This window comes from Amblyraja radiata, chromosome 27, assembly GCF_010909765.2.
Source record: "Amblyraja radiata isolate CabotCenter1 chromosome 27, sAmbRad1.1.pri, whole genome shotgun sequence".
Lineage (NCBI taxonomy): Eukaryota > Metazoa > Chordata > Chondrichthyes > Rajiformes > Rajidae > Amblyraja > Amblyraja radiata.
Genome location: NC_045982.1, coordinates 26,463,882 through 26,489,365, shown reverse-complemented (window position 1 = coordinate 26,489,365; position 25,484 = coordinate 26,463,882). Strand labels below are relative to the sequence as shown.

The 25,484-nt window shown below is 43.9% G+C and overlaps 1 protein-coding gene across 3 annotated transcripts in view; it reads left to right on the top strand.

The window, feature by feature from the left end:
- smap2 (small ArfGAP2) overlaps positions 1-24,162 on the top strand; it is a 40,581-nt gene extending 16,419 nt beyond the window's left edge. For 2 of the 3 annotated variants that reach the window (XM_033045500.1, XM_033045499.1), the window contains 9 exons: positions 2,686-2,819; positions 4,584-4,669; positions 7,324-7,402; positions 12,879-12,956; positions 14,809-14,890; positions 14,986-15,113; positions 16,116-16,266; positions 17,614-17,921; positions 19,036-24,162. In XM_033045500.1, the coding sequence (XP_032901391.1) occupies positions 2,686-2,819; positions 4,584-4,669; positions 7,324-7,402; positions 12,879-12,956; positions 14,809-14,890; positions 14,986-15,113; positions 16,116-16,266; positions 17,614-17,921; positions 19,036-19,170 (1,181 nt within the window). In that variant the 3' untranslated portion in view covers positions 19,171-24,162. The remainder of the gene's footprint in view (positions 1-2,685; positions 2,820-4,583; positions 4,670-7,323; positions 7,403-12,878; positions 12,957-14,808; positions 14,891-14,985; positions 15,114-16,115; positions 16,267-17,613; positions 17,922-19,035) is intronic. The other variant, XM_033045502.1, reaches the window with a different exon arrangement.
- The last annotated feature ends 1,322 nt before the right edge of the window (positions 24,163-25,484 follow it).

Genomic DNA, 25,484 nt, shown 5'->3' with positions numbered 1-25,484 from the left:
AAAGACTGGAAAGACAAAGACTGGAGCACCTTTCCTTGGAAACGCTAAAAGAGAAATTGACCCTGCTTAAAGAGAAATTAGGAATTATAAATATGAAGATAGTAACCGTGAATCCAGCATTTGAAATCGGGGCGGTCCAAAGCTGACAGCTGAAAAGCAATGTAGATCAATTTGTGGTGTTAAATGGCTGACAAAAGAAAACACAAATACTACAGATGCTTGATCTAAAACGGAACTATATTCTGGTAATACTCAGCAATTGTGGAATTATCTGTGGAGGAAACCAGTTAATGTTTCATGACCTTTCATTTGAACTTTAGGTTTTCTTGTGTCGGAATGTTTTCCACCATCCTTTGCTTAGATTTTGGTGATTTAGGCACATGGTGTTCCACAGTATTTGACCTTGTACATTGATAGATAGCAGTGTAAATATATAATAGAAGGGTCAACATTCATCTTAATTGTAAGCTGTAACTTGTGAGCCCAAAAATCTGAGATGCAGAATAAACTTAGAGATCTTTGATGTAATCATTAGAAAACTGTCCATTGTTTTGGTGGGTCCTATTCCCGGGTGCAAAACAAACATAGTTGAGTGATGGATGGTAAAATCTCAGTCAGATCAATAAAATATCTATTGGTTGTATAGCAGCAGTAGACAAGATCTCTTATTAACAGTCAGGGTGGTATGAAAGTGTGCTGCGAAATTACTCAGGCATATTAGTATGAGTTTAAGGTAAATAAATAGTGTTTGTGCAGGGGCATGTGTCTGTATGCTGTGTACTTAAGATGGGAATGTTGATTTATTTTTTTGGATTTGCCTTCAGGGTGTGACAGAATGTAAGTGCAAAATAAAGTGTGATTGGCCATCAAAACAATACTGTATTTGGTAACGCACGAAACAACAACTTGTGTAGCAAATTATCTTCGAGTGTTTAATTCTCAAACAAAAATTAACATGCAGATGTTGAGGCAGATTACAGAAATCTTGGTCAGAAGTTGGTTTTAACAATGTCTTCAGTGATGACATATGAGAAGCAAACAAGCAGAAATGATCTACAGCCTGAGCAGGCAAATGATGCAATGATTAAAATGAGAATTTCAGAATCACGGAATGGTTACAGCATGAAAGGTGACATTTTGATCATCGAGTCCTTACTGGCTCTGTTAGAACAACTCGTGTAGTCCCGTTCTGGCCCTCTCCCCATGCCTTATAAGTTATATTCATTCAGATTCTTATCCGGCTTTACTTACCAGATTCTTACCCTTTAGATTTAGTGATTGAATCTGCCTCCGCTATTACCTCAGTCGTGCATTCCAGATCCTCTCATTAAAACCTCTCATTCTTTTCACATTCACCGTTATTCCATGTCCCTTAGTTCGAACTACTCTTCAAAGAGGAGCAATTTCTGTCCATCAGCTCTATGGATTGCAGATACCTCCATCAGATGCTCTAACAAAAAGGACAAGGCAATCTTCTCCAGTTAATACAATGAACAAAATCATTTTGGCAAATCTCTTTTGCACTTCTCGAAGACCTTTGCATCTCTTCCCTATGGGATTCCCTCAAATATTTTCCTCCAATCTGCAAGACAAACTTTCACTTAATGTTTCTTGCTACTTTCTGTCCATTCTGCCTCAACTTTATTTTTCCCCCCACAGCTTTCAGTTTTGTTGTCAAGCCTATTTGGTGGTGTCTTAGCAAATCCACTTAGTGGGACCATATGCATCTCATCAGCTGCTTTCCTTCATCAAACACCTCTATTTCATATTAAAAAATCTATGAAGATTGCTTGACCCTTTGCCTTGAATAAATCCCTGCTGGCTTTGTCTAATCGATCTAGTTTGTCAATCAATGAGTATCAGCTTTGTGTGGATTTTGAGGTCTTGATCTTCAATTTGAGGTATTTTTCTCAGGTGGCCAATAGCTATGCCAGAGTACTGATTGTGATTGAATGCCTAACACGCTATGCCATAAACCACCTGTAGCCAACCAGACTACAACTGAAGGAAGGAAAATATATAGAAGGCAGAGAAAGGTGTATTGCACTGGCAGGTGTCAATCACTTGAAATTATTAACTTGTTCTTTTGTCCACTTCCATCTCTACATCTTCCATTGTCCCTGTTCCTTGTATTTCTGTTGTTTTGTATGAAAGCTTGAATTGAAAGATACAGCATGGAAACAGGCCCTTCGGCCCACCAAGTCCACGCCGACCATCGATCACCTGTTTACACTATTTCTCTGTTCTCCCACTTTCTCATCCACTGCCTATACACTACGAGCAATTTACAGAGGTCAATTCACCAACAAACCTGCATGTCCTGTAGACCCAGATGGTCACAGGGAGAATGTGCAGACTCCACACAGACAGCACCCGAGGTCAGGATCGATACTGGGTCTTTGGCGCTTTGAGGCAACAACTCTACCATCTGTGCCACTGCTGCCCCTTCATCTTTCTTACATCTGTGGAGGCAACGGACAGGCGACGTTTCAGATCGCAAAGCTTCTTCAAGCTGATTGCAGTGGGGGGAGCAAGCTGGGAAAGAGAGGTGGGGGTGGAACCTGCTGAGTTCTTCCAGCACTTTGTATTTTGCTCAAGATTCCAGCATTGCAGTTTCTTGTCTCTTGAATCTATTGCTTTCAGCGTGCCCAAATAATTTTCCGATTGTTTTGTTCTCTTTCGTAGGACCAAGATGGGCATCGTGGAACCTGGGGGTGTTCATCTGCATTCGCTGTGCTGGCATTCACAGAAACCTTGGAGTACACATCTCCAAGGTGAAGTCAGTAACTCTGCACCAATGGACACTAGAACAGATTCAGGTACTGTGTGTAAACAAAATGTTGGATGGATGAATAATGTGTGTGAGTGGAGATGTGTTGGTGGTTTGGAGCATCTTACACTCTTGGTAAGAGTCAGAAGCTTCAGGCTATAATCTAGACTGGCACAAATTCAACAATGAGAGAGTGGTATTCTGTAAAATGCAGAAAAATGAGGATGTCCTAATGTCCTGAGCCAGAATTTAATTCTGAGCCAACACCATCAAATTAAGTTGAATTTATTCTAATATGTACAAGGAGGGTGAAGTACAAGTGCAATGAAATTCTTGCTTACAGCTGCATCTTTGGGACGTAGTCTGTAGTGCAACCAAAGACAGTCCATGTGGTTAGCTAGTGCTGTGCATTGTTCAAGAACGCTTGATGGTTGATGGGAAGAAGCTGTTCAGGAACCAGGTGGTCACCGGTTTCTGCCTCCTACACATTCTTCTTGATAGCAGGAGTGAAATAAGTGTGGCCACGGTGTCATGGGCCCTTTTTGAGGCAGCACCTCTTATAGATCCCTTCAATAGTGGGGAGGGTGGTACCTGTGATGGACCGGCGGTGCTTACCACCTTCTGTAATCTCCTTTGTTCAAAGCCGCTCATCCAGTCCCTGAGAGAGTGCATCTCCTTCCTGCATTGGCCTATATAAATCTGGTTTAAACTAATAAATGAGAACTGAAACCTGGCAATAATAGTCATGTGAAGTATCCTCAGAGAAGCAGATTCTTATGCATGTTTCATTCTGAAATGCATGGCCTACTTGTGCAGACTGTAGGGCAGCAATAAAGAAAGAAACTGAGTTACCACTGACGGTTGAACATAGTGAATGCCACTTCATCTTCTGTGCAAAGGAGGAAGCATTTCCAGCAGAGGCCCTCTAATTGATGCAGCCTGCCTTGCCATTCAGTGAATTGAGCCTTGGGTGCAGAGCACACTGCTCTAAAAATCATATGTTTAAATTCAGATAAACCTGCAGCATTCCTTATAAAACCTGTCAACCAGCTTGTCCATGTATCCTTGGGTGCAGTGAGGCGTAAGGTATAGCCATGGTTAGCAGAATGAGTTGTCGATTTTGGGCAGGTTTAGGGAGCTGAGAGCAAAGTAAATGCAGCTCCAGGAGATGGGTACTTGCTCTTCTCTTCCTGGCCCCTACCCTCTCATTGAAGCTGGGACCAACATGGGATTGGCATGCTGCTTCTTCAATCTGCCTAACAGCTCCTGTCATCCTGACCGCCAGTATCATCTTGACAGAGCTTGCAGACGCTCACAGTGATCACATGCTTTTCCTCCAGGTTTCCTCCCAAACCACAGAGCCACTGCACTTTGGCAGGTCAGCAAACTGCTCTAATTGCCACAAGTATACAAGCAAGTGTGAAGGTCGGGTGAATAGATTATGGGGAAAATCTGTGGGAGAATGGGATCAAATTTTGGGGCTGCACAGATCTGATGGGCCAAGAAACCAGCTATGAGGTAAGGAAATATGGGATTTACTGGCTATGTTAAACTCCACGTAGACCAATTGAAAGAGCTTACTCCAAGCACTGACTGACATTTGCCCTCCTGAGTACTTGTGGAATTGGAAAGGTTTGGAAAGTATGCAGTATTTTTAAATTGTTTTAAGAATTATAGTAGGAGTAGGCCATTCAGCCCGTCATATCTTTGCTGCCATTCTGATTTCATTGTTGCTTTAGGTGCCTTTGTGTTAATGGTGGAGCTTTTGTGATGTCTCAATAACCTTTTGGTCTTTTGTGCTTTTATGGAATAGAGTATTCAGGAAATGGGCAACTCTAAAGCCAAGCTCCTGTATGAAGTCAACCTTCCTGAGGACTTCAAACGACCAAAAACAGACCAGTATCCTTTTCAAGTTTCTCCAGGGGTCGAGTGAGGCGATGGAGCTGTCATCTGCAGGGACAAGTTCTATTGCCGTGCTTATCATGCATTCATTATACATGAATATGTATAGGTTGCAGATTTATCAACTGTTTAATCACTGTTTTATCAATAAATAGTGGAAAGGGTGTGTAGGAAGGAACTGCAGATGCTGGTTTAAACCCAAAATGGGCAGAAAATGGTGGAGTAACTCAGCGGGCCAGGCAGCATCTCTGGAGAGAAGGTATGGGTGACATTTCGGGTCGAGACTCCTCTTCAGACTTAAAGTCACGGGAAAGGGAAACGAGATATAGACGATGATGTAGAGAAATATAGAACAAATGAGTGAAAGGTATGCAAAAAAGTAACATTGATACAGGCCATTGTTATCTGTTTGCTAGGTGAGAACGAGAAGCTGGTGTGACTTGGGTTGGGGAGGGATGGAGAGAGAGGGAATGCAGGGGTTCTCCAGCTCCCCTTTCACCTTAAAGCTATGCCCTCTAGTTTTTGACATTTCCATCCTGGGAAAAGGGTTCTAGCTGCCTACTCTGTCTATGCCACTCACAATGTTATATGTTTCTATCAGATCTCCCCTCATCTTCTGACACTCTAGAGAAAACAATTCCAGTTTGTCCAACATTTCCCTGTAGCTAGTACCCTCTAATCCAGCAGCATTTCATCTTCAGTTTCCTGATACAAATATGTTCCAGACTATTGAGCAAAAAACAAAATACTACCAAGAGTTCAGTGGGTCAGGCAGCATCTGTAGAGGGAAATGGACAGAAGACATTTTGGTTTGGGACTAGACTATCGTGCACCTTCCCTAACCCCATCCTCCCCACCCTTCACCCTGCTGAATACCAGCAAATAGTGTTCATTCAGGACACCATAGATCACCTGACTGCACACACGGACTTCCTGCCCCAGATGGGACGCACTTTTTCTCTAGATGCTTTCTTGCTTCTAGCATGTTTATAAAATGCTCTGTAATTCTCTGTAATTTTGTGGACCAGTGCCTTTCCATGTCCATTTTTACCTCCCTGACTGTTTTCTTATGCTCTCCTCTAAAGCTTCAAATAAACCCTAAATAACTTGCTCAGTAGCCATTTCCTGTACCTAACCAACGCTTCCTCTTTCCTCGTTAAACTCTAAACTTCCTTTATGAACCAACATCCCCTAATCTTATCATCTATGCTTCTTGCCCTTAAAGCAATAGGCTGACCAGAGTCTTACTATTATGCTTTTAATTGTAACACTTTTAAATGCCTCCCGAAAGTTGTTTTTCTCTCTCTTGTAGCTGCTTCCAATCTACTTTCACAAGGAACTAATTTACACTATTGAAGTCAGCCCTCCCCATTGTAAGAACTGAAATCTAGGCCCAACCATATCCTTTTCCATGACTGCCTGAAAGTTTATCAAATTGTAAAGGGTTCCTCTACAGATATTTCCACCATTTGTTCATGCTCATTTCCTGAAATATGGTTGAGCGCAGCCCAGTCCCACACCATGTGGTTTCTACTACATCACACTTTGAGCCATGCTTTTACCTCTCATCCTGTTTATTTGTGGCAATTTGTATGTGGCTCAGATAATCCAGAGTTGATTACCCTTGTGGTTGTGGTTTTTCATTTTGCCCCAAGCTGCTGCTCATCTTGCAGCAGAATCTCCTTCCTTGTCCTAGCTACCTGGACCACAGCAACGGGATCCTTTCCCCCTCACTGCCAGTTCTGCTCCAGTCCAAGCACTAGGCAGGCAACATACCCTTTGTCTTTGCTCCAGAGAATAGTGTCTGTCGCAGTAACTATGTTGTCCCAATGACTACTACTATAGAATCTTCACGGCTTCCGTAGTATATATATACACTTTTTCTTTAGGTGAGGATACCAAAACTGAACACAATATTCTATATGTGGTCTCACCAAGGCCTTATGTAATTACAATAAAGCTTTCTTTCTGAGACTCATCCTCTCACAATAAATACTAACATACCATTTATCTGCTTAATTGCTTACTACATGGACGGTCACGGTGGCGCAGCAGTAGAGTTGCTGCCTTACAGCGCCGGAGACCCGGGCTCGATCCCGACTATGCGTGCTGTCTGTACGGAGTTTGTACGTTCTCCCCGTGACCTGTGTAGGTTTTCTCCGAGATCTTCGGTTTCCTGCCACACTCCAAAGACGTACAGGTTTGTAGGTTAATTGGCTTGGTAAATGGAAAAAACCCCAAAATTGTCCCCAGTGAGTGTAGGGTGGTGTTAATGTGAGGGGATCGCTATGCGGCACAGACCCAGTGGGCCGAAGGGCCTGTTTCCGCACTGTATCTATTTAAAAAAAACAGTTGGCTACCAGTGACTTATGTATAAAACACTTTGGTCCCGTTAGATATTAGTATCGCCCAGCCAAATCACCATTTAAAAAATTACATTGCATTTCCATTTTGTGCACCAAATTGGATACCCTCACATTTACAACATTTCATTGTATCTCTTGTTCTTGCCCACATATTCAGGTTGTCTCAGCAAGCATCTCTACATTTTCCTGCCTTTTTACAATCCCTTGTCTTATGACGCAGTGTCTTGAATAGGGCGTTTGAAATCCAGCTTGTCTTTTTAATTTTTCTCTTAACTTGTAACTCAGAGCTGTGGAGACCTTCATCAGAGACAAATATGAAAAGAAGAAATATTTCAATAAAAGTATTGATGTCACTGCATTCAGGGTGAGTCCCACCAGCAATTGCAATGGAAATTCTGAAATTCATCAGACCATAGTATGTGAATGAACTGTTTCTGTATTATTTTGATCCATAGATAGGCCTGAGTATGGCCTTGTTAACGATTTATTTTCATTAGTCTCCATTAGATTTGGGATGGGGCAAGAGTTTAAAATGCTGGAAGATTGCTGATTCTTTTGTCACTTTATTTTCTGTAAATGATTATGATCAATGGATTGTGTAGAAAAGAACTGCAGATGCTGGTTTAAATCGAAGGTAGACAGAAAATGCTGGAGTAACTCAGCGGGACAGGCAGCATCTCGAGAGAAGGAATGGGTGACATTTCAAGTCGAGACCCTTCAGACTGATGTCGGGAATGCGCGGGACAAAGATAGAATGTAGTCGGAGACAGTAAGACTGGTGAGAGAACTGGAATGGGGGAGGGGATGGAGAGAGAGAGAGTGAGAGGGAAAGCAAGGGCTATTTGAAGATAGAGAAGTCAATGTTCATACTACTGGGGTGTAATCTACCCAATCCCTAAAATATGAGGTGCTGTTCCTCCAATTTGCGCTGGGCCTCACTCTGATAATGGAGGAGGCCCAGGACAGAGAGGTCAGATTGGGTGGGGAAGTTAAAGTGCTGAGCAACCGGGAGATCAGGTAGCTTAAGACGGACCGAGCGGAGGTGTTCAGCGAAACGATCGCAGAGCCTGCGCTTGGTCTCGCCAATATACAGAAGCTGACACCTGGAACAGCGCATACAGTAGATGAGGTTGGAAGTGGTGAATTAGTCGTGAAGTTGATGAAGTCAGTGAGTTATGCATGGGTGCAGGAGGCAGCACCGATGCAGTCATCAATGTAGCGGAGTTAGAGTTCGGGGATAGGGCCAGTGTATGCCTGGAATAGTGATTGTTCGACGTACCATAAAAAGAGGCAGGCATAGCTGGGCAGGGCTCGAAATTCACGGTTGCCCGGGTGCCAATGACCACTCAAAGTGCCGCCCGGCAACCTAAACACCGAGTCATTTTGCCCGGCTTGGCAACTTGGTTGATACCGAATATAGACACAGAAAACTGGAGTAACTCCGTGGGTCCGGCAGCATCTCTGGAGAAAAGGAACGTGACGTTTTGTGTGGGACGACGGTTGTGGGAAAGATGCTAAGTGTGGCTTGCCGGAGGGTCGGAGCGAATGTCGGGCCCCGCACAGCAGCAGCACCATCTCCTCCTCCCTCACCCCGCCCCGCCCGGCGTGTTAGCGGCAGCTGCTGCCACTCCGCCAGCGGTGCTTTCAAAACAGACCCTTGGAGGAGGGAGGTGTCGGTCAGAGGCGGAAGTAGAGTAGGGGGGGAGAGGGTGATTGGAGGAGGGAGACGAACCAAAAACACTCTCGGCAGCCCTGCACCGCAGCCAGGACCGATCCCGGTCTCCGGTGCTGCAATCGCTGCCAAACCGCCACTGGACCATCCCCATCCCCGCCCGAGAGCCTCCACACGCCCGGGGGTGGCCAGAGGCGTCGGGAGTCAGACGGACGCGGTGCCCCCAGGCCCACAGCCAGCGCAAAACCCGGCTCACTCTGCCTGTCCCGCCAGGTTAACCTGGATTGAGACGGGGCTGTAGGCGAGACAGGCAGAGTTCAGCTGCATTTAGCGCTGGATTGAGCTGAAATTACCGTTCACAGAAGCCTCCGAAGCCTCGCGCGCATGTGTGAGTGTGCGCATGCGTGCGCGGCCGCCAAGATATTTTGTCCGCGGTCCCCTCTATATTTTGGTTGCGATTTCTGTGCCTGACAGGTGTTGTCCGAGGAGCGCTGGCCTTCCTTCCCACCTCCTCTGCCCCTTCCTCTCTCTCTCTCTCTCTCTCTCTCTCTCTCTCTCTCTCTCTCTCTCTCTCTCTCTCTCTCTCTCATACGCCCCCCTCCACTCCCCTTATCCTGAGACCCCTCCTCTTTATCCCGCACTGATCCCCATTCCTGTCTCTATTCAGTCCTCACTGAAATCCCCTGGGCTCCCCCCCCCCCCCCCCCATCTATTCATCCTGCACTGATCTCCCTAGCCACCTCACATTGATTCTCCTGCCACTCCCCATCAATCCTACACTGGTCCCCCAATTCATTTTGTACTGTCACCCCTTCATCCTGCACTGCTCCTCCCATCCATCATAGAAACATAGAAACATAGAAAGTAGGTGCGAGAGTAGACCACCAGGTCCGTCGAGCCCGCACCGCCATTCGCTCATGGCTGAACACTAAACAGACACACTTACCCACAAACAGTAGACACAAGACACAGAACACAAGACACTACCCTCCCCTTTATACCGCTATCACCCCTCTCCACCCCAAAAACCTCGTGATCTCCTGGGAGAGGCAAAAAACCGGATAAAAACCCAGGTCCAATTCGGGAAAAAAATCCGGGAAATTCCTCTCCGACCCCAATCCAGGCGATCGACACTTGTCCAGGAGATCACTCAGGTCTTACTATACTAACCATACCTAGGTCCATATCCCTGCCCTCTCCCCGTAGCCCCTTATCCCCTTGGCAGCTAAAAAACCATCTATTTTAGTCTTAAATATATTTAAAGTTTCTGCTTCCACTGCTCCCTGGGGCAGTGAATTCCATAAATTAACCACCCTCTGGGTGAAGAAGTTCTTCCTCATCTCCGTTTTAAAAGAGCCCCCCCTTATTCTGCAACTATGTCCCCTAGTTCTAGTTTCCCCGATCATTGGGAACATCCTCGGTGCATCCACCCGATCAAGGCCCCTCACGATCTTATATGTTTCAATGAGATCGCCTCTCATTCTTCTAAACTCCAAAGAGTAGAGTTCCAGCCTACTTAACCTTTCCTCATATGTCAATCCCCTCATTGCAGGAATTAATCTTGTAAACCTTCGCTGCACTGCCTCCAGGGCTAGTACATCCTTTCTTAAGCATGGACCCCAGAACTGTACACAGTATTCCAAATGTGGTCTCACTAATACTGTGTACAGCTGCAGCAAGACCTCCGTGTTTTTATACTCAATCCCCCTAGCAATAAAGGCCAAAACTCCATTGGCCTTCCTGATTGCTTGCTGCACCTGCATACTAACTTTTAGTGATTCATGTACTAATACCCCTAGATCCCTTTGCGTTGCATTACAACGCAGCTCCTCCTCATTTAGAAAATAACTTGCCCTATCATTTTTTTTCCCAAAGTGAATGACTTCACATTTATTAGTATTAAACTTCATCTGCCAAGTTGTTGCCCACTCACCTAGCTTATCTATATCCTTTTGCAGACTCTTCCTGCACAGATCCCCCCCATTCAACCCCACTGACATCCCCCGCGCTCTCCCCTCACAATTTTACCTACTCCAACCAACACTCACGAATTCCCCTGCCTCAATCCATCCAATCTACACCGATTGCCTTCTCAAGCCCCCCCCCCCCCCCACCATCTATCCATCCTGCACTGATTCATACACCCCCCCCCCCCCCCCGACCCTATTGTGCTGGAAATGTCTTCAGAGCTAACACTGACTATGTTTGATAACGGAATGCAATCAAATATGTTTTAATTCCCAATGTTATTATTTGTTTTAATCCATAAAGATGGATTAATTAAATTTTGAACACGTGAAACATTAAAACCGCAGTGTTCGATTGTCACTGACACGTTATTACAGAATTCATTTTAATGGCAAATCAATGCTGTTAATATGGAGTATCAGTACTGTAGTTATTTAATGAGCAACATTCACAACTATACATTGGATTTATCCAGGTTTTACTTCTACAGTCAGTCATATACATCACAAATTTGGTCAGGAGATATTTCAGTTGAAATTTTAACGTTAATTCTGAAGTGGGAATGATGGAAAAAGCGTTTATCAACAATTCTTTTTAAAAATGGTGCTCACAAACTGGGTATCTTCATTGCCACATACATCTAATCTGAATGTCTGGTAATGTGGCGTCTTGACACCTTTAAATATATTACCAAACATTTGCTGCATTTATGTCCTTTGGCCATCTCTTGTTAGTCAGTGTAATGTTTAACCTGTCAGATGGGTATAGTCAGTTTTAACAGCTATTGCCATAAAATGCCTTTAGACAATTCCTTGCAACCTTTTGTTGTGAATAAATTATGTGGGAAGCGAGAGTGTTTCTGTCCCAGTAGCAATAACGACCCATGCTATGGCCATGTCATGATAATTTTCGGTCCTTCACAGAAAACATGCTTGCATCAATCTGTAGTGTGCATGGTTAAGCATATATGTTATCAAGGTCCAGGATTTATTGACACAGGTTGATCATACGCTGAATAATCCAACCACATTTTTGTTTGGAAGTGGAAAGAAATAATAAAAATTGCATTAATTGCAATGTGTAAAAAGAGTTGAGATACTGTATTATAATTTTGCTGCATGTCATTGTGGTATATATCATGTCTTGATTGGTGAATATATTAGTTTGTGACTTTATTTGAAGCAGAAATAATATGTGAATGCTTCATTGAGCATAATTCCGACTGGTAACTACGAACTTTGTCCGAGCACGCGTCATGCAAGCCATCTTAAATGACCACCTAAAATGTCATTTGGCAACCTAAAAAGCTGCCAAGGTTGCCCGGCTGGCAACAGGGGAAAAAAGTGAAGCGAGAGTCCTGCTGGGGCCCATGCGAATTATGTGGGACATGAACAAGCAGAAACAATGTGTCTGCCAGGACAGTTCTGTTTGTGGATTTTGGCCATGGAGGGGAACAAAGGTGAGGCCTCTGCTGAGGACAGACCGTTCTGTGTCAGAAAGGGGGAGGTCAGAGTGGATAGTGAACACACGGCAAGGGTGGGGGTTGGGGTAGGAGGAAGGCAGGTGAGTGGATGGAGGCAGAGGCGATATCTGGTGGGGAGTTGTTGTCTTCCTTTAATTCTTGTAAAGTAGGTCATGAACAATGCTAATCAAAAATGAATGAATGATTCAGACTTCATGCTCTGAATTAACAATGACTTTAATTTTGAAGTTTTCCATAATAGTGCACACCAATGTTACTTAAATTTAAAAAATCATCTGTTCTAGAAAAAGCAGATATGTCGCATTTCACTTCAGGTTGGAAAAAGGGGTGAAGGTTATTCGAGGAATGTGCTGTGTTTTGTGCAATGGTGGCAGAAAATAAAAGCACTTTCCTTACCAACTTAGGGGAAAGTACTTTTTTTTTACATAGATTGTTTAAGATATGGGTTGTCAGGTATTGAAAAGGGAGGTGGATAAGTATCTAAAGGAAAATAATTCGCAGCGTAGTGGGACTGAGCAACATGGACCCAACTGGCCAAGTGAGTCCTTGGTCCTACAATCATTCTATAGACGTAAATAAATTCATTGTTCTTGACTGTCAAGAGCAACTCAATCTTTGTAAATGCTTTTGCAGATGATCAGCAGCGAGGCTTCTTGTATCTAATCAAGTTGTATGCTGTCTTCCAGTCTTAAGCTTAACAGCTTTTTGCCCTTCCAGAAAGAAAATAAATGGAAAAAGGAAATTGAGGCAAAGGAAAGCAAACCTGCATCCATTGTTTTTGAAAAGGTTAAAGTGGTGAGTCTGTGGTTTGTTCATAAGTTCTAAGAGCAGAATGAGGCTATTCGGCCCATCAAGCCTACATCACCATTCAATCATGGCTGACCAATCTTTCCATCTCAACCTCGTTTTCCTGCTTTCACCCCATAACCCCTGACACCTTACTAATCAAGAATCTGTCAATCTCCGCGTTAAAAATATCCATTGACTTGGCCTCCACAGCTGTCTGTGGCAACAGACAGATTCACCAACCTCTGATTAAAGTCTGTTTGCCTGTTGCTATATTTCAATCCAGAGAAAGTAAGTACATGAGGCTGGTTGAAATAGAATTATATTTTACCACTTGGTGAAAGAGAATGCCTTCACTGTCCTAAACAAGGGATCTGGTGCATGGCAGTGGTGTAGCCCAGAGGGTGCTACATCTGTGGAAGAGTAATCATATTTTATAGAGAGATACAGCGTGTAAACAGGCCCTTTGGTTCACAGAGAGCCCACACTCTCCATATTGTTATTAACCTTTCCCAGATTTGACCACTCACCTACTCATGGGAAAATTTCCAGACCAATTAATCCAAAAGTACTTGGTATGAATAAGGTCCTGTGCTTGTACAGTGCACACATTTCCAGAAGCCATGTGATAAGTTGCCGCATATGGACGATAACAATGAATGTTGTGCAGCTAATGGTTGGCTGACTAGTAAAAAGCACAATGGGTGCAAATGGATCGTTATCTGGTTGGCATTTTATAATGAATCGTGCCCAAGGAGCTTTGCGTACATTTTTGAGCAAGGCCACTAAAGATATGGTTGCTAAATTTGCAGCTGTCACAAAAATGGTGGGAAGATTGTGATGATATGTTTGCAGACAGGATGGTTAATGTGGAACCATTTGATGTAATGTACTTGGATTTTCATAAGGCATTTAATAAATTGCCATGTAAAAAGTAACTGCTCAAGATAAGAGAGCATGGAATTGGGGAGTAATATATTGATGTAGATAGATAATGGACCAACCAACAAGAGTTGGGATAAATGGGTAACATTTAGATTGGTAATCAGTAACTTGGCAGTGCTGCAGAATCGGTGCTGGAGCCTCAACTATTTATAATCTGTATTGATTACTTGGATAAAGGACGCATGTGCAACTGAGCTGCCTGAAGAAAGGATGTTCTTGCATTGAAGCCGATGCAAAGAAACTTCACTGGGTTAATTCCTCGGATGTAGGGGTAGCCGTAAATGGAGCGGTTGAGTAGTTTGGGCCCATATTCATTGGCGTGTGGAAGATTAAGAGAACAGAAGATTCTGGTGGATAGATTCATAATAAATTCATAAGATATAGGAGCAGAGTTAGGCCATTCAGCCCATCAACATTTGATCATGGCTGATCTATTTTTCCCTCTCAACCCTATTCTGCATTCTCCCCATAATCTTTGACACCCTTACTAAGCAAGAACCTATCAATCGCTGGTTTAAAAATACCCAATGACTTGGCATCCATCACCATCTGTGCCAATTAACTCCACAGAATCACCATCCTCCTCATTTCTATTCTGAAGATACGTTCTTTTATTCTAAGGATATGCCCTCTGGTCCCAGACTCTCCCATTATGGAAACATCCTCTCCGCATCTACTCCATCTTGGCCTTGCATTATACGGTTGGCTTCAATGTGTACGATCAGATCAGTCCCAGTCTAATTAAATGGCAGAGCAGATTTGAGAGGCTGAATGTCCTAATACTTCCGCTTCTGCAGACTACGTGCTGTAATTGCTCCCTTAGCTCTGAACCTGCTACTAATCATTTGCTGTTTATCTGTTCACCTTGGGAGTTTTACAGTAAACAACTGATTATTTTTGTCTTTCCTCTATTGAGGCATTAAAGAAAGATGAACCGCTGCAGTTGAAGCCAAGTCCATCAGCACCACCGGGAGCCACAGTTGATCTTCTGGGCTTGGGTAAGAACTTGAGATTATGCCCTCTGTACCCTCCAGTTGTGCAGTAGCCAATTCCATTTTTCTTCTATGTTTTTACTTGTAATGTTCTCCCCCAGATGTCCCTGCAACAGCTCCCACAACCACTGGGGCCACAAGTTTAACCTCTACGATGGCAAATGATCTCGATCTCTTTGGACCCATGATGTCTAATCCACAGCCGGATCCCAGCACATTCCAAAGCACGGTATTTATCAATGCATTGCAGGGATAGATCTGGCCTTGAATTTTCATGAACAAGAATTGTTTGGTTTGTTATTGCCAGCGTTTTTCACAGTACGCTTTTGTTTCCGTGCTATCCAATTGAATTAGACTATACTGTGCTCGAATACAATCGAATACAAACGGGTCAAGCAAAGAGAAAAATATCAGAGTGCAGAACAGAGAATTAAGAGTAGAGCAATTGTGTCGGGTGATAGTAGATCCTCTCTTGGAATCATCCTGTGAAGAGTCGCCATGCTCCCGTGCCATCTTGCAATAATCAATCCCTCATTAAAGTTTCTGAATCATTTACAGGCGATGCATCCTCTTTTGCTGAGCTGCTTGGTGTTCTCAAATCGTATTTAAATTCTTATATTAAATTTTTTTAAACTTTAGTTTGTGTGGGTCATTAATTAATCAGCACTGACTGAACAGGTCATTGAGACTGAGGAGCAGGGACATGATTGAACAAAAGTGCGCACAGTAACATGGAACAGTACAACAGTGGAACTGGTCGTTTGGCCCACAGAGTCGGTGCCAAGATAAAGTGATCTTGTTTGCCTGCATGTGATGCATGTCCCACCATTCCCTGCGTATCCGGCGAAAAGCCTCTTGATCATTATTTGTCTCTGAAGGTGGAAATACTGATATTTTATGGGCACAAACCAAGTTCACGGTCAAGCTGAATTTCCTCTTTGTTTGTATAACTGTGTTTCAATTGTAGAGTGTTTATCTTCACTGGGAAGGTCTCTAGCAAGGAGTATAATAGGTGCATGTGTAATTTGTAAAGATAACAGAATCGTGCATGTTATCAGCATGGCCAGGGACAGCGTATGACTTGTACTATTGCTCTTATCTTTTAGTGTTTGTCTTTATCTACTTTGCTACATTGGGCACTGTGTACAGGCAGATAGTTCAGTCATTGGCATGCAGAAGACGGCCTGAACTCGGTGTTCATGCTTCACTCTGTTGATCTTGTGTTTTGCAGTCTTTGGCTTCTGCTCCCCAAGAAGCAGCTGAAAACTTGAATTTCTTTGCTGACCCCTCCGTGAAGCAGGAGGATTCGGGGAAGAAGCAGCTCTCGAAGGACTCCATTCTTTCACTTTATGGGTCACAGCCGTCCCATGTACCGGCTCAAGGTATGCAGCAGGATTACAGTTAACACCCAGTCCAGGTATAGAGGAAAACGTACCAGCATCCGAGAATGTAGAACAACAGCACAGGAACAGGCCCTTCGGCCCACAATGTTCATGATGCCAAGTTAAACTAATTTCATCTGCTTGCAAATAGAATCTAAAACAACGCAGACATTTGGCCTATAATCTCTGGGCCAAACATGATGCCAAGTTAAATTAATCTCATCTTCCTGCAGGTAGAATGTAGACCATAGAACAGTGCAGCACAGTTTCAAGCCTCTTATCCAAACTGATGCCAAGTCCAACTCTTATCTGCCTGCACATAATCCATATTCCTGCATTCCTTATATTTTGATATTCCTATCCAAATACTTCAACAACCCACTATCGTATCTGCCTTTTCCGGCATCCCTGACAGCATGTTCCAGGCACTCACCACGCTCTCTTTAAAAAGATGTGCCTTGCACATCTACTTGACTTTGCCCCATGTCACCTTAAAGATATCCTGTTTACTCTTTGACATTGCCACCTGGGTGGAAAGGGTACACGAAAAAAATGACAACTTTGTTACTGGGACTGCAGGGCTTGAATAACAAGGAGGCTGAGACTTTCCCCTGGAGTGTAGGAGATTGAAGGGTGATCTTACAGAGGTATGTAAAGCCACGATGGGTGTAGGCCAGTCTTTGTCAGGATAGGGGAGCATAAAACTAGACAGCACTGTTTTAAGATGAGAGGTTTGATTACAGAAGCCTTCTCTTCCGCCATAACTTAAATTGATAATGCTGGCAGCATTTGAACAAAATGCAACTGGACATGAAATGGTTGATCAGTCTGTGAGTTCAGGGAGTTGGCCGTTGATGCCAGGATGTTGCTTCTAGTCCAGTGTGGGCTAAGACGATCCACTTCTGTATCATCTCATTCCGATGCTTTTCCTATCCATTTTTCTTCATTAATCGCCGTTCATTTATTCTATGATTTAGTTTAGTTGAGAGATACAGCATGGAAACTGGCCCTCTGCCCACCGAGTCCACATCGACACAATTCACACTAGTTTTATGTTATCCCACTTTCCCAGCCACTCCCCGCACACTCGGGGCAATTCAAAAATCTGCACATCTTTGGGATGTGGGATGAAACCGGAGCGCCTGGAGGAATGCCATTTTTAGTCACAGGAAGAACGTGCAAACTCCTCGCACACAACAGCCGAGGTTAAGATCGAGCCCGGGTCCTTGGGTGGCAGGTTGTGAGGCAGCAGTTCCACCTTGTGTGACACCGCACTGCCCCTTCTCTTCAAATGCTCATGACCCACTGTTCAGAAATAGAAATGAGTGACTTCTCTTTGTTTTCCAGGTGCTATGTTCATGCCCTCTGCACAAGCATCCTATGCTCCCTGTCTGCCAAGTGGCTATGCAAACTTTCCCCCTGCGGGCACTGCAGCCACCCACGCCAGTTGTATGATGGGCAGCATGGGACAGTCATTGGGCATGGTGGCTCCAATGGCACTGCCAGCGGGATACATGCCAGGCATGCAGGCACAGGGGATGGGTGCGCCAAGTGGGATGATGGGGCAGCAAGGTGCCTACATGGGTGTGATGGCCATGCCTCAGCCGGTGTACGGAGTCCAACAGGCACAGCAACTGCAGTGGAACATAGCGCAGGTAAGATGGTCTCTGCCACAAGAGGAAATACTGAGGTGAATGTATCAGTGGATAGTTTGCTTGTGAACCATTGCAGTCAGACGGGGGACATCGTCCCAGCACGTCTGGTGCAGAACTCCTCCTGAAACATGTCCCGTTGGCAGAGTACAATGGTTTCCCTGTAATAGTGCCGCAACCCAGCAGCCCGCTGTGACAAATCCTTCAGCTCTCTCATAATCTGATCAATTCTGCTTTTTTTGTTTAGGTCATGATTCTTCAATGAACCGGCTTCTGGTTGGAATGTGCACCCTGCACAAAATCTACCATTTGGGCCCCTTCAGCTGATCTCTCACCCCTCCCTACTCCGTCTGTCATTTCCCCCTCCCCCACATTTCCCCTCCCCACTGCCCCCTTCCACCCACATCCTCCCTTCGCGCTTCACCTTCCACTCTTCGTTTATCTGATATCCTTTTACCTCCTTCTCACCTCCGAACCCTCTCTACCCACAGTCTCTACCCATCTGGCGATCAGACCCCCTCACCTGTACTCACCTATCACTTGCCAGGCTTTAGGCCGCCTCTGCCTCTCTTTTCCAGCTTTCTACCCCCTACTCCATCAGTTTGAAGAAGAGTCCTTGTCCAGAAACATCAGCTGTCCATTCCTGCCACAGGTGCTGCCTGACTTGCTGAGTTGTTCCCAGCACTTTATATTTTTCTCAACTGGTCTATAAAACATAGGAGCAGAATTAGGCCATTCAGTTCATAGATTTTACTCCATCATTTATTCATTGCTGTTTTCCCCTCTCAACCCCATTCTCCTGCCATCTCCCCATAACATTTCACACATAATCAAGAATCTATTAATCTCTGCTTTAAAAATGTCCAATAACTTGGTCTCCGCAGACATCTGTTGCAATGAATTCCACAGATCAACAACCCACTGGTCAAACATCTACAAATGGACAGTTCAGCTTCCCATCTAAAATAACTAATCTGTTGCACTTCCAAAATGCAGATTTGTGTTGAGCAAACCAGTCTGTTCCCACCTCCACAGACGTGCAAAGGGTCTACTTGAATAGGATTATTGGTGCCAGGAGATTGTTTGTCGAGTCCCATTTGACCTCCTTTGTTTACAGATGACGCAGCACATGGCGGGGATGAATTTCTACAGTGCTAATGGCATGGTGAGCTACGGACAGTCACCAGTTTCCATGGGAGCAGGGGCTGCTCCCACGACTGGTCAATCCCTCGGCACCCAGATCTGGAAGTAGAGAGAATGGAATTAAGAAGAAAGAAACAACAATCTCTCCATGTCTCAGAACCACGCCAAAGACATTTTGGCTTCTTCTCTCCTCCGGCCAGTTTGCTGTGCAATCTCACATCCATTTTGCCTTTCGATCTTCCATGGACTTGGCAAGAATGCCCCCATCAAAATAGCAGTCGTCATTACCAAAGTCAAAGCTTTGAAATGTACATTATTTGTCTCCCAAAGAATCGTTTGGAAATCTAATTCCCAAAAAGGCCGAGTCCAGGAAGGGTGCGTGATCTTGACGTTTGTGACGTTGGGAAGTGTTTCTGGCACATCTTTAGTCACTAGTTTCTAAATTCTGCTTAATCGTTCATGTGGGTGAGCCACCAGCTGCAGCCGCAGGATGCCTTGTTCATGGTACTAGGTTAGAATTATGAAGTTTGGACTTTGACTAAATGATCAGGGGGAGTCTTCAAATTTGGGGGGTTAGGGAAACAGCGATGGCTGAGTGTATTAATCCGCCACTGAGCCTCGTTACACAGTTGGAAAGAATGTGAATTGTAGCACGTATGTGCCTCTATTTAACAAGGCCTTTACTGATGCTATGTCAAAAAATGTTGGTTATAGCTTTATCAATAGGTTAATTGTTTTGATAGTAACTATTGAATTGACATTTGGTTAAGGTAGTGCTATTGGATCTTTCTAAAAATACTCACTGTTCATCAGCTGATCAATACCAGCGTAACACTTAAACTTTCATACCTGGCCTGGAATTTATTTGCAGATTAATAAACCCTAGTTAGAGATGAGAGCACAATTGGGACAAACAACTTGCATACCATGCTTTCTCATACCCTGCATTGGACAGGTGGGCTAAGAGCTACGGTTTGCCCCTCTCAGAATGGGAGGTTCCATCTCCTACTTCACCAGTGTTGCAGGAACAAATTACATATTGCCCAGTTGATCTCTTTTCAACACACGCATCTTTTTTTAAAGAAAAATTTCAAAACAAATTTATTTTAAATGGTATTTGGTGCACTTGAGGCCACAAGATAAAAGGGAAAAAAATCAAAGTAGTTGAGTATAATTGGTCCAACCATATTTTATAATTGAATCATTAATGTGTTTAGGCTCCTTACTTTCTGCCGGTAATATTGGTCATGGCTGGGGGGAAAACATTGAAACATTACTTCCTCGGCTCTATTTCCATTGTTTCACGCACGGCTCAAGACATGGCAGCTCTCTCCATTCATATTGTAAAACTTGGTTCACTAATCTCTCACCTCTCTCTGTTGGATGCAGGATCTGCTTGTGCTGTCTTTCCCGGCAAGCAGTAACTTCTCTCAATCTCTGAGTAGAAGAACCAGAGTTTAATGCTTCTCTGAGAGTCTTGTTCTATTGTTCAAGCCCAATAGGTTGTAAAGACAGTGTGCGACACAGGGCTTCCTAACAAGCTGGGAAACTAAGAGCAAGGTAATGGGGAATAGCTGGAATGCTGAGTGGGGAATAACTGGTGAAGATGTTCAGTGGAGATTGCCTCTTTATTTCTACCTCAGATAAGAATGCATTCCTATGAGGGTATGAAGTATCTTCTCTCATTTGGTGTTTGCCGGTTGGGATGGGGCAGGCTACTTTGTGGCTTTAATTTGCTTTCAAAGGGTTGTTGGGAGAGAATTGGTGATGGTGAACAAAAAAAATTCCAAGATCAATTCCACCGCTGCATATGTATGATCTTTCACACATATGGTTTGATGCATGGCAAACAGTCACTGGTTTAGAATTGTTTTTTGATAGCTTTTTCACTCAAACGGAAAATTCTGAATAGACATCTAAACATGTATTGTACCTGAAAAGCATCAGGTAAGTGTGGTTGAGGCTCTAAATAGGTCGCATCATTGTTTCCTAACCAATATTTAGTGGAGTTAAGTGCATGCAGCTAATGTCCACTGTATTAAATTAATGAAAACAGTCACCTGTTCAGGGGGATTCTACGAGCCTGGTACAATATGGCCACTCCCACAGTGTCTAGCCACTTGATCATAAGGGATATTGAGTGATTTACCCTGTAAGAGCTGCCCTGAATGCATTGGTTGAAGGTGCAGCCCCTAATAGTTACTTGTCTGATGTTTCAGGCCTGACGTCGCTGTGAGATTTTCACAAAATCTACCAGGATTTTGGGCGATGCTGCCCCTCCCCAATTTGACCAGACACTTGCAAACATTCTGATTCAATGCACAGGACAAGATTCACTGGAGTAGACATTTGCACCAAGACCATACAATATGAATGTGTAAATATGGGTCTGTTTTTTTTTCAGTATGCTTAAAGCATTTTGGGGGTCTAATTTTAAATTTTATAGTTTTTATTGTAATTTCATTTGAATCAGCATATTTCTTTCTCATAAGGGCTTAACCCTTATGCTAAAGAAATGATGAGCATGACTGCAGGCTTGTGCTTAAATTGCTGTTACCCAGAGAAATAAGTGGAATAATTGCATTTTCCCCTCCCACAAGTTCATTTTCCAGGCTATAAATGAGGCCTGGGCAACTTGATTTGGATAATGAATAAAATGCAGCCTAATGTGAAATAAATTGGATGGGGGTGAGGAAAAGGGGGAGGTTGAATGCCTGTATTTAACACAATTATGCGAGTTTCCTTATTTCAAGTATGAATGAAAATAGTGTAGGAAGGAACTGCAGATGCTGGTTTAAGCCGAAGATAGGCACAAAAAGCTGGAGTCAAGACCCGAAACGTCACTCTCCAGAGATGCTGCCCGTCCCGCTGAGTTCCTCCAGCTTTTTGTGTCTATGAATGTAGAGGTGCTGTTGACACAGGTTATTGACACCGAACAGTGCAGGCTTGGATCTGACACTTGGGTGATGGAAGGGGCCAGGCTGCTGGGAAGCTGCTGGATCAGGGCTATTACAGTGTGGTCCTCCTGTGAAGAGTAAATATTGGATGATGTGTATGACTAGTGTTAGGCCTAAGTACATGATCTCCCACCCAACTCACTAAGTTGCCTCTTTCTGCCCATTTAAACACGAGATAAATGGTCATAGATGGCAGAGGACTGCCAGAGTTTAGAACTGCTTCCCTGAAGCCTGGTAAAGTGTGAGGTTACAGGTAGCAGCTGCAACGTGTCACCCACTGGTTGTGCACTTGGGTGAAACATTTTTGTGTGGTTAAACATGGATGTCACAGAGGCTGGTCAAGGGGTAATGTGTGCAGCAGTATTGAAGCAGGAGTAGGTTTACATCAATCGTAGTTCATTGTTCTGAAGTAATGACCATTTATCGTGTTGCAAGAGTTCATTTATTATGTGTTGCTAATTGTGTAGAAAGGAGCGTTTCAGGTTTAAAGTTATAAATGTATTAAACAGTATCAAGGTTGTAAAGAAAATTCCCTTTCAGCTTTTCCACCAGTTACATGGGCCCTGTGATAGTGCCTGTTTTTGCATTTTGGACTATAATAAGATGTTGCTGGGTGGTATACTTTGCGCAGAGTCACTGTTTAACGTTTTTCAAACCCATTGCATTCCGTTTGCTTTGTGCAACCTCGGGTTACCCCTTGGTGTTGTCAATGCCCACCTCACTCACCACCCCAATTGCTCCACACATTTAATTCCGCAGTTGGTCTCTGCCAACTATGTGCCATGGGTGAAAGGACACCAGGGGTTGGGGGGGGGGGGGGGTGGTTTCAGCTCATTGGAGTGTTGTTGAGCTCATTCCCAACAGTTCCCTCTCGTTTTCTGTTGGGATTTAACAGTGTCAGTCCTGCAGCGGTTCACAGAAGGTGCTCCTTCCACCCCCTAACCACCCAATATGGATTGAAGCAACATTGGTACAAAGTTGTTGGAGTCTCTGTACCACCACCACTAACTGAAGGTCAGCTTGATTGTTAATGAGAAAGGGGGTAAGTTGGGTGCTGATGGAGTTTACAAGGAATGCAAGGGTATTGCTTTAATGTATCATATTTACAGAAATGAATATATTAATATAGAGCTAATTTGTGCTATTTTTATGAGGCTGCTTGGTTTATAAGAAACTAATGTATAAAGTGTGTGATTTAAAAGAAGGAATTAACATTTGTTTTTGTTACTTTTTTGGAGACGGGAGACCATTGAAGGGTGTCTATAGATCACCGTTTACAACCAGGACATGTCTCCTAGTAAATAAATGGGAGGTGTATTTTAAAGTGGAGAAAGGATTTAAAGTTCAGTTATCAACATGGTAGAGGACAGTTTTATATTGTTAACCTTGTGCACAGCTGTTCGCACCTCTTCCTTTGGGTGGCTGATCAGAAATGTGGAGGGAATGTTGGCCCATTGCAGGTATTCACTTGTTTATTTACTGGATTTTAAGGGTTAGCCTTGTGCTAGATAGAAAATAAAATTTTATTTTTTGAATACACAAAGCTATTTTTCCAAAACCACCTGCCCGTCTCCGGGTGCTGTAAAGTGGGGTTTCCTGTGCGCTAGGTTGAAGCATTTTGATCCTGAGGTGTGTTCCATCGGGCAGCTCACTGACTTGTGGCCGAGGCTGGGTTAGCAAGGATTGTGGTCCAATTCGTGGCCTTTGATGTTTGAATGACTGTGGCACTCTCATCTCCAGCCTCAGGGCCACTCCCTGTCATTGTTACACAGAGCTTCATCTGCAAATGTCCATAAGCCACACTCGTGCTTTGCTCTTTAACTCTGTTTTTGTGTGTAAAAGCACTTAACAGTTTTGTTGGCAACCTGTCTAGCGCCAGCCCTGCATTTGGTATCAGGTAAAGTGATGCCTCTCCTCTGCCTTCCTCCTCGCAAGAAGTGAAAGCTCGCGATACTATTGCACATCCCTTTTCACTGTTCCAAGCATGCCAGCAATGGAGTAACTCTTCTGTGAATGTACTTACACAGTCTTTTTCGCTGCTTCCAGCTGTTCTGTACTATATTTTAAAAAATTACCTAATATAAAGATTGTTGTGGGGACATGGAAAATAAAGATTTTATTAAAGATTTACTTTGTATATTGAACAGAATTGTATTCTAATTTGAAATCACACCATTCATTCATTGCTGAGCTAGTTCGATACAGAATAGAATGTAGACATGTGCAAAGTGTTATATTCTGATAAGTTAAACCAGAACATGACATAGTAAGTGACAAGGCCCTGGGAGTAGCATCACGGGGTCTCAGCAGGAAGGTTAATTCAAGCAGGTGAGATCCTGTTTACAATTGGTTTAGGCAGATGTGAAGTGACTATTTTTGGGCAATAATCTCTCACAACTTTGCTGAGGGTATAATTTAACCCCTCCCCCCCCCCGAACAGTCAGGGTAAAAACTAATACAAGCTTACTTGGAGAAAGGTGCTGGGCCTCATGCTGTTCGTCATATATGTGAAACTGGGTGAAAATCTAGGTGGTATAATCAGCAAGTCTGCAGAGGAAACCAAAATGGGTGGTGTGGTAGACAGGAAAGAAGGCTATCTACAGTTGCAACAAGATCTAGATGAACTGGGAAAATGGGCAAAGGAATGGCAGATGGAGTTTAACTCGGACAAGGCAATTTGATGTATTTTGGTAAGTGAAACCGTAGATAGTGAGTGACAGTCTTTGGTAAAGCAGAGACCCAGAGGTACAAGTACATAGTTATCTCAAAATAGACTCTGGTGGACATGCCTTGGTTAAGAAGGCACTCTTACCATTATTGGACAGTGCAGGAGTTGGGACATCATGTTATAGCTGTCCAAGGTATTGGTGAGACTGCAGCTGGAATATTCGAGATACTGTCCTGCAAATTCGGCTATGGGAATGGGATTGCCGGCTCTGGCCAGGCTGGAGGTCCAGAGCCCCGGCTGCAAGGGGGAATTCGATGGGCTGTGGAAGTTCCTATGAGGTCGAGATTGGCCATCTCACCCAGCCTACGCTGCACATTTTTGGGGGAACATCCAAAGGGAGATTTCAAGTACACTCTTGTAATTTTATCTGGATTAATGGAAGTGCTGGACCACCAGTTGACAGTAAATCAGTGGTGGATTTGTATTGAATTGTGCAATAGAGACTTGAAAGAAGTAAGAATGATGAGCATTGGGAATAATTAGGCTGCTGGTAGAGCTGCTGCCTCACAGTGTCAGAGAACCGGGTTTGATCCTGACCTTGGATGCTGTCCGTGTGGAGTTTGCACGTGCTCCCTGTGACCGAGTGGGTTTCCTCCCACATCCCAAAAACCTGCGGGTTTGTTGGTTAATTGGCCTCTCCAAATTGTCCCGAGTGTGTTTGGAATGGATGCGAAAGTGGGATAACATAGAACTAATGTGAACGATGGTCAGCGTAGACTTGGTGGGCCGAAGGGCCTG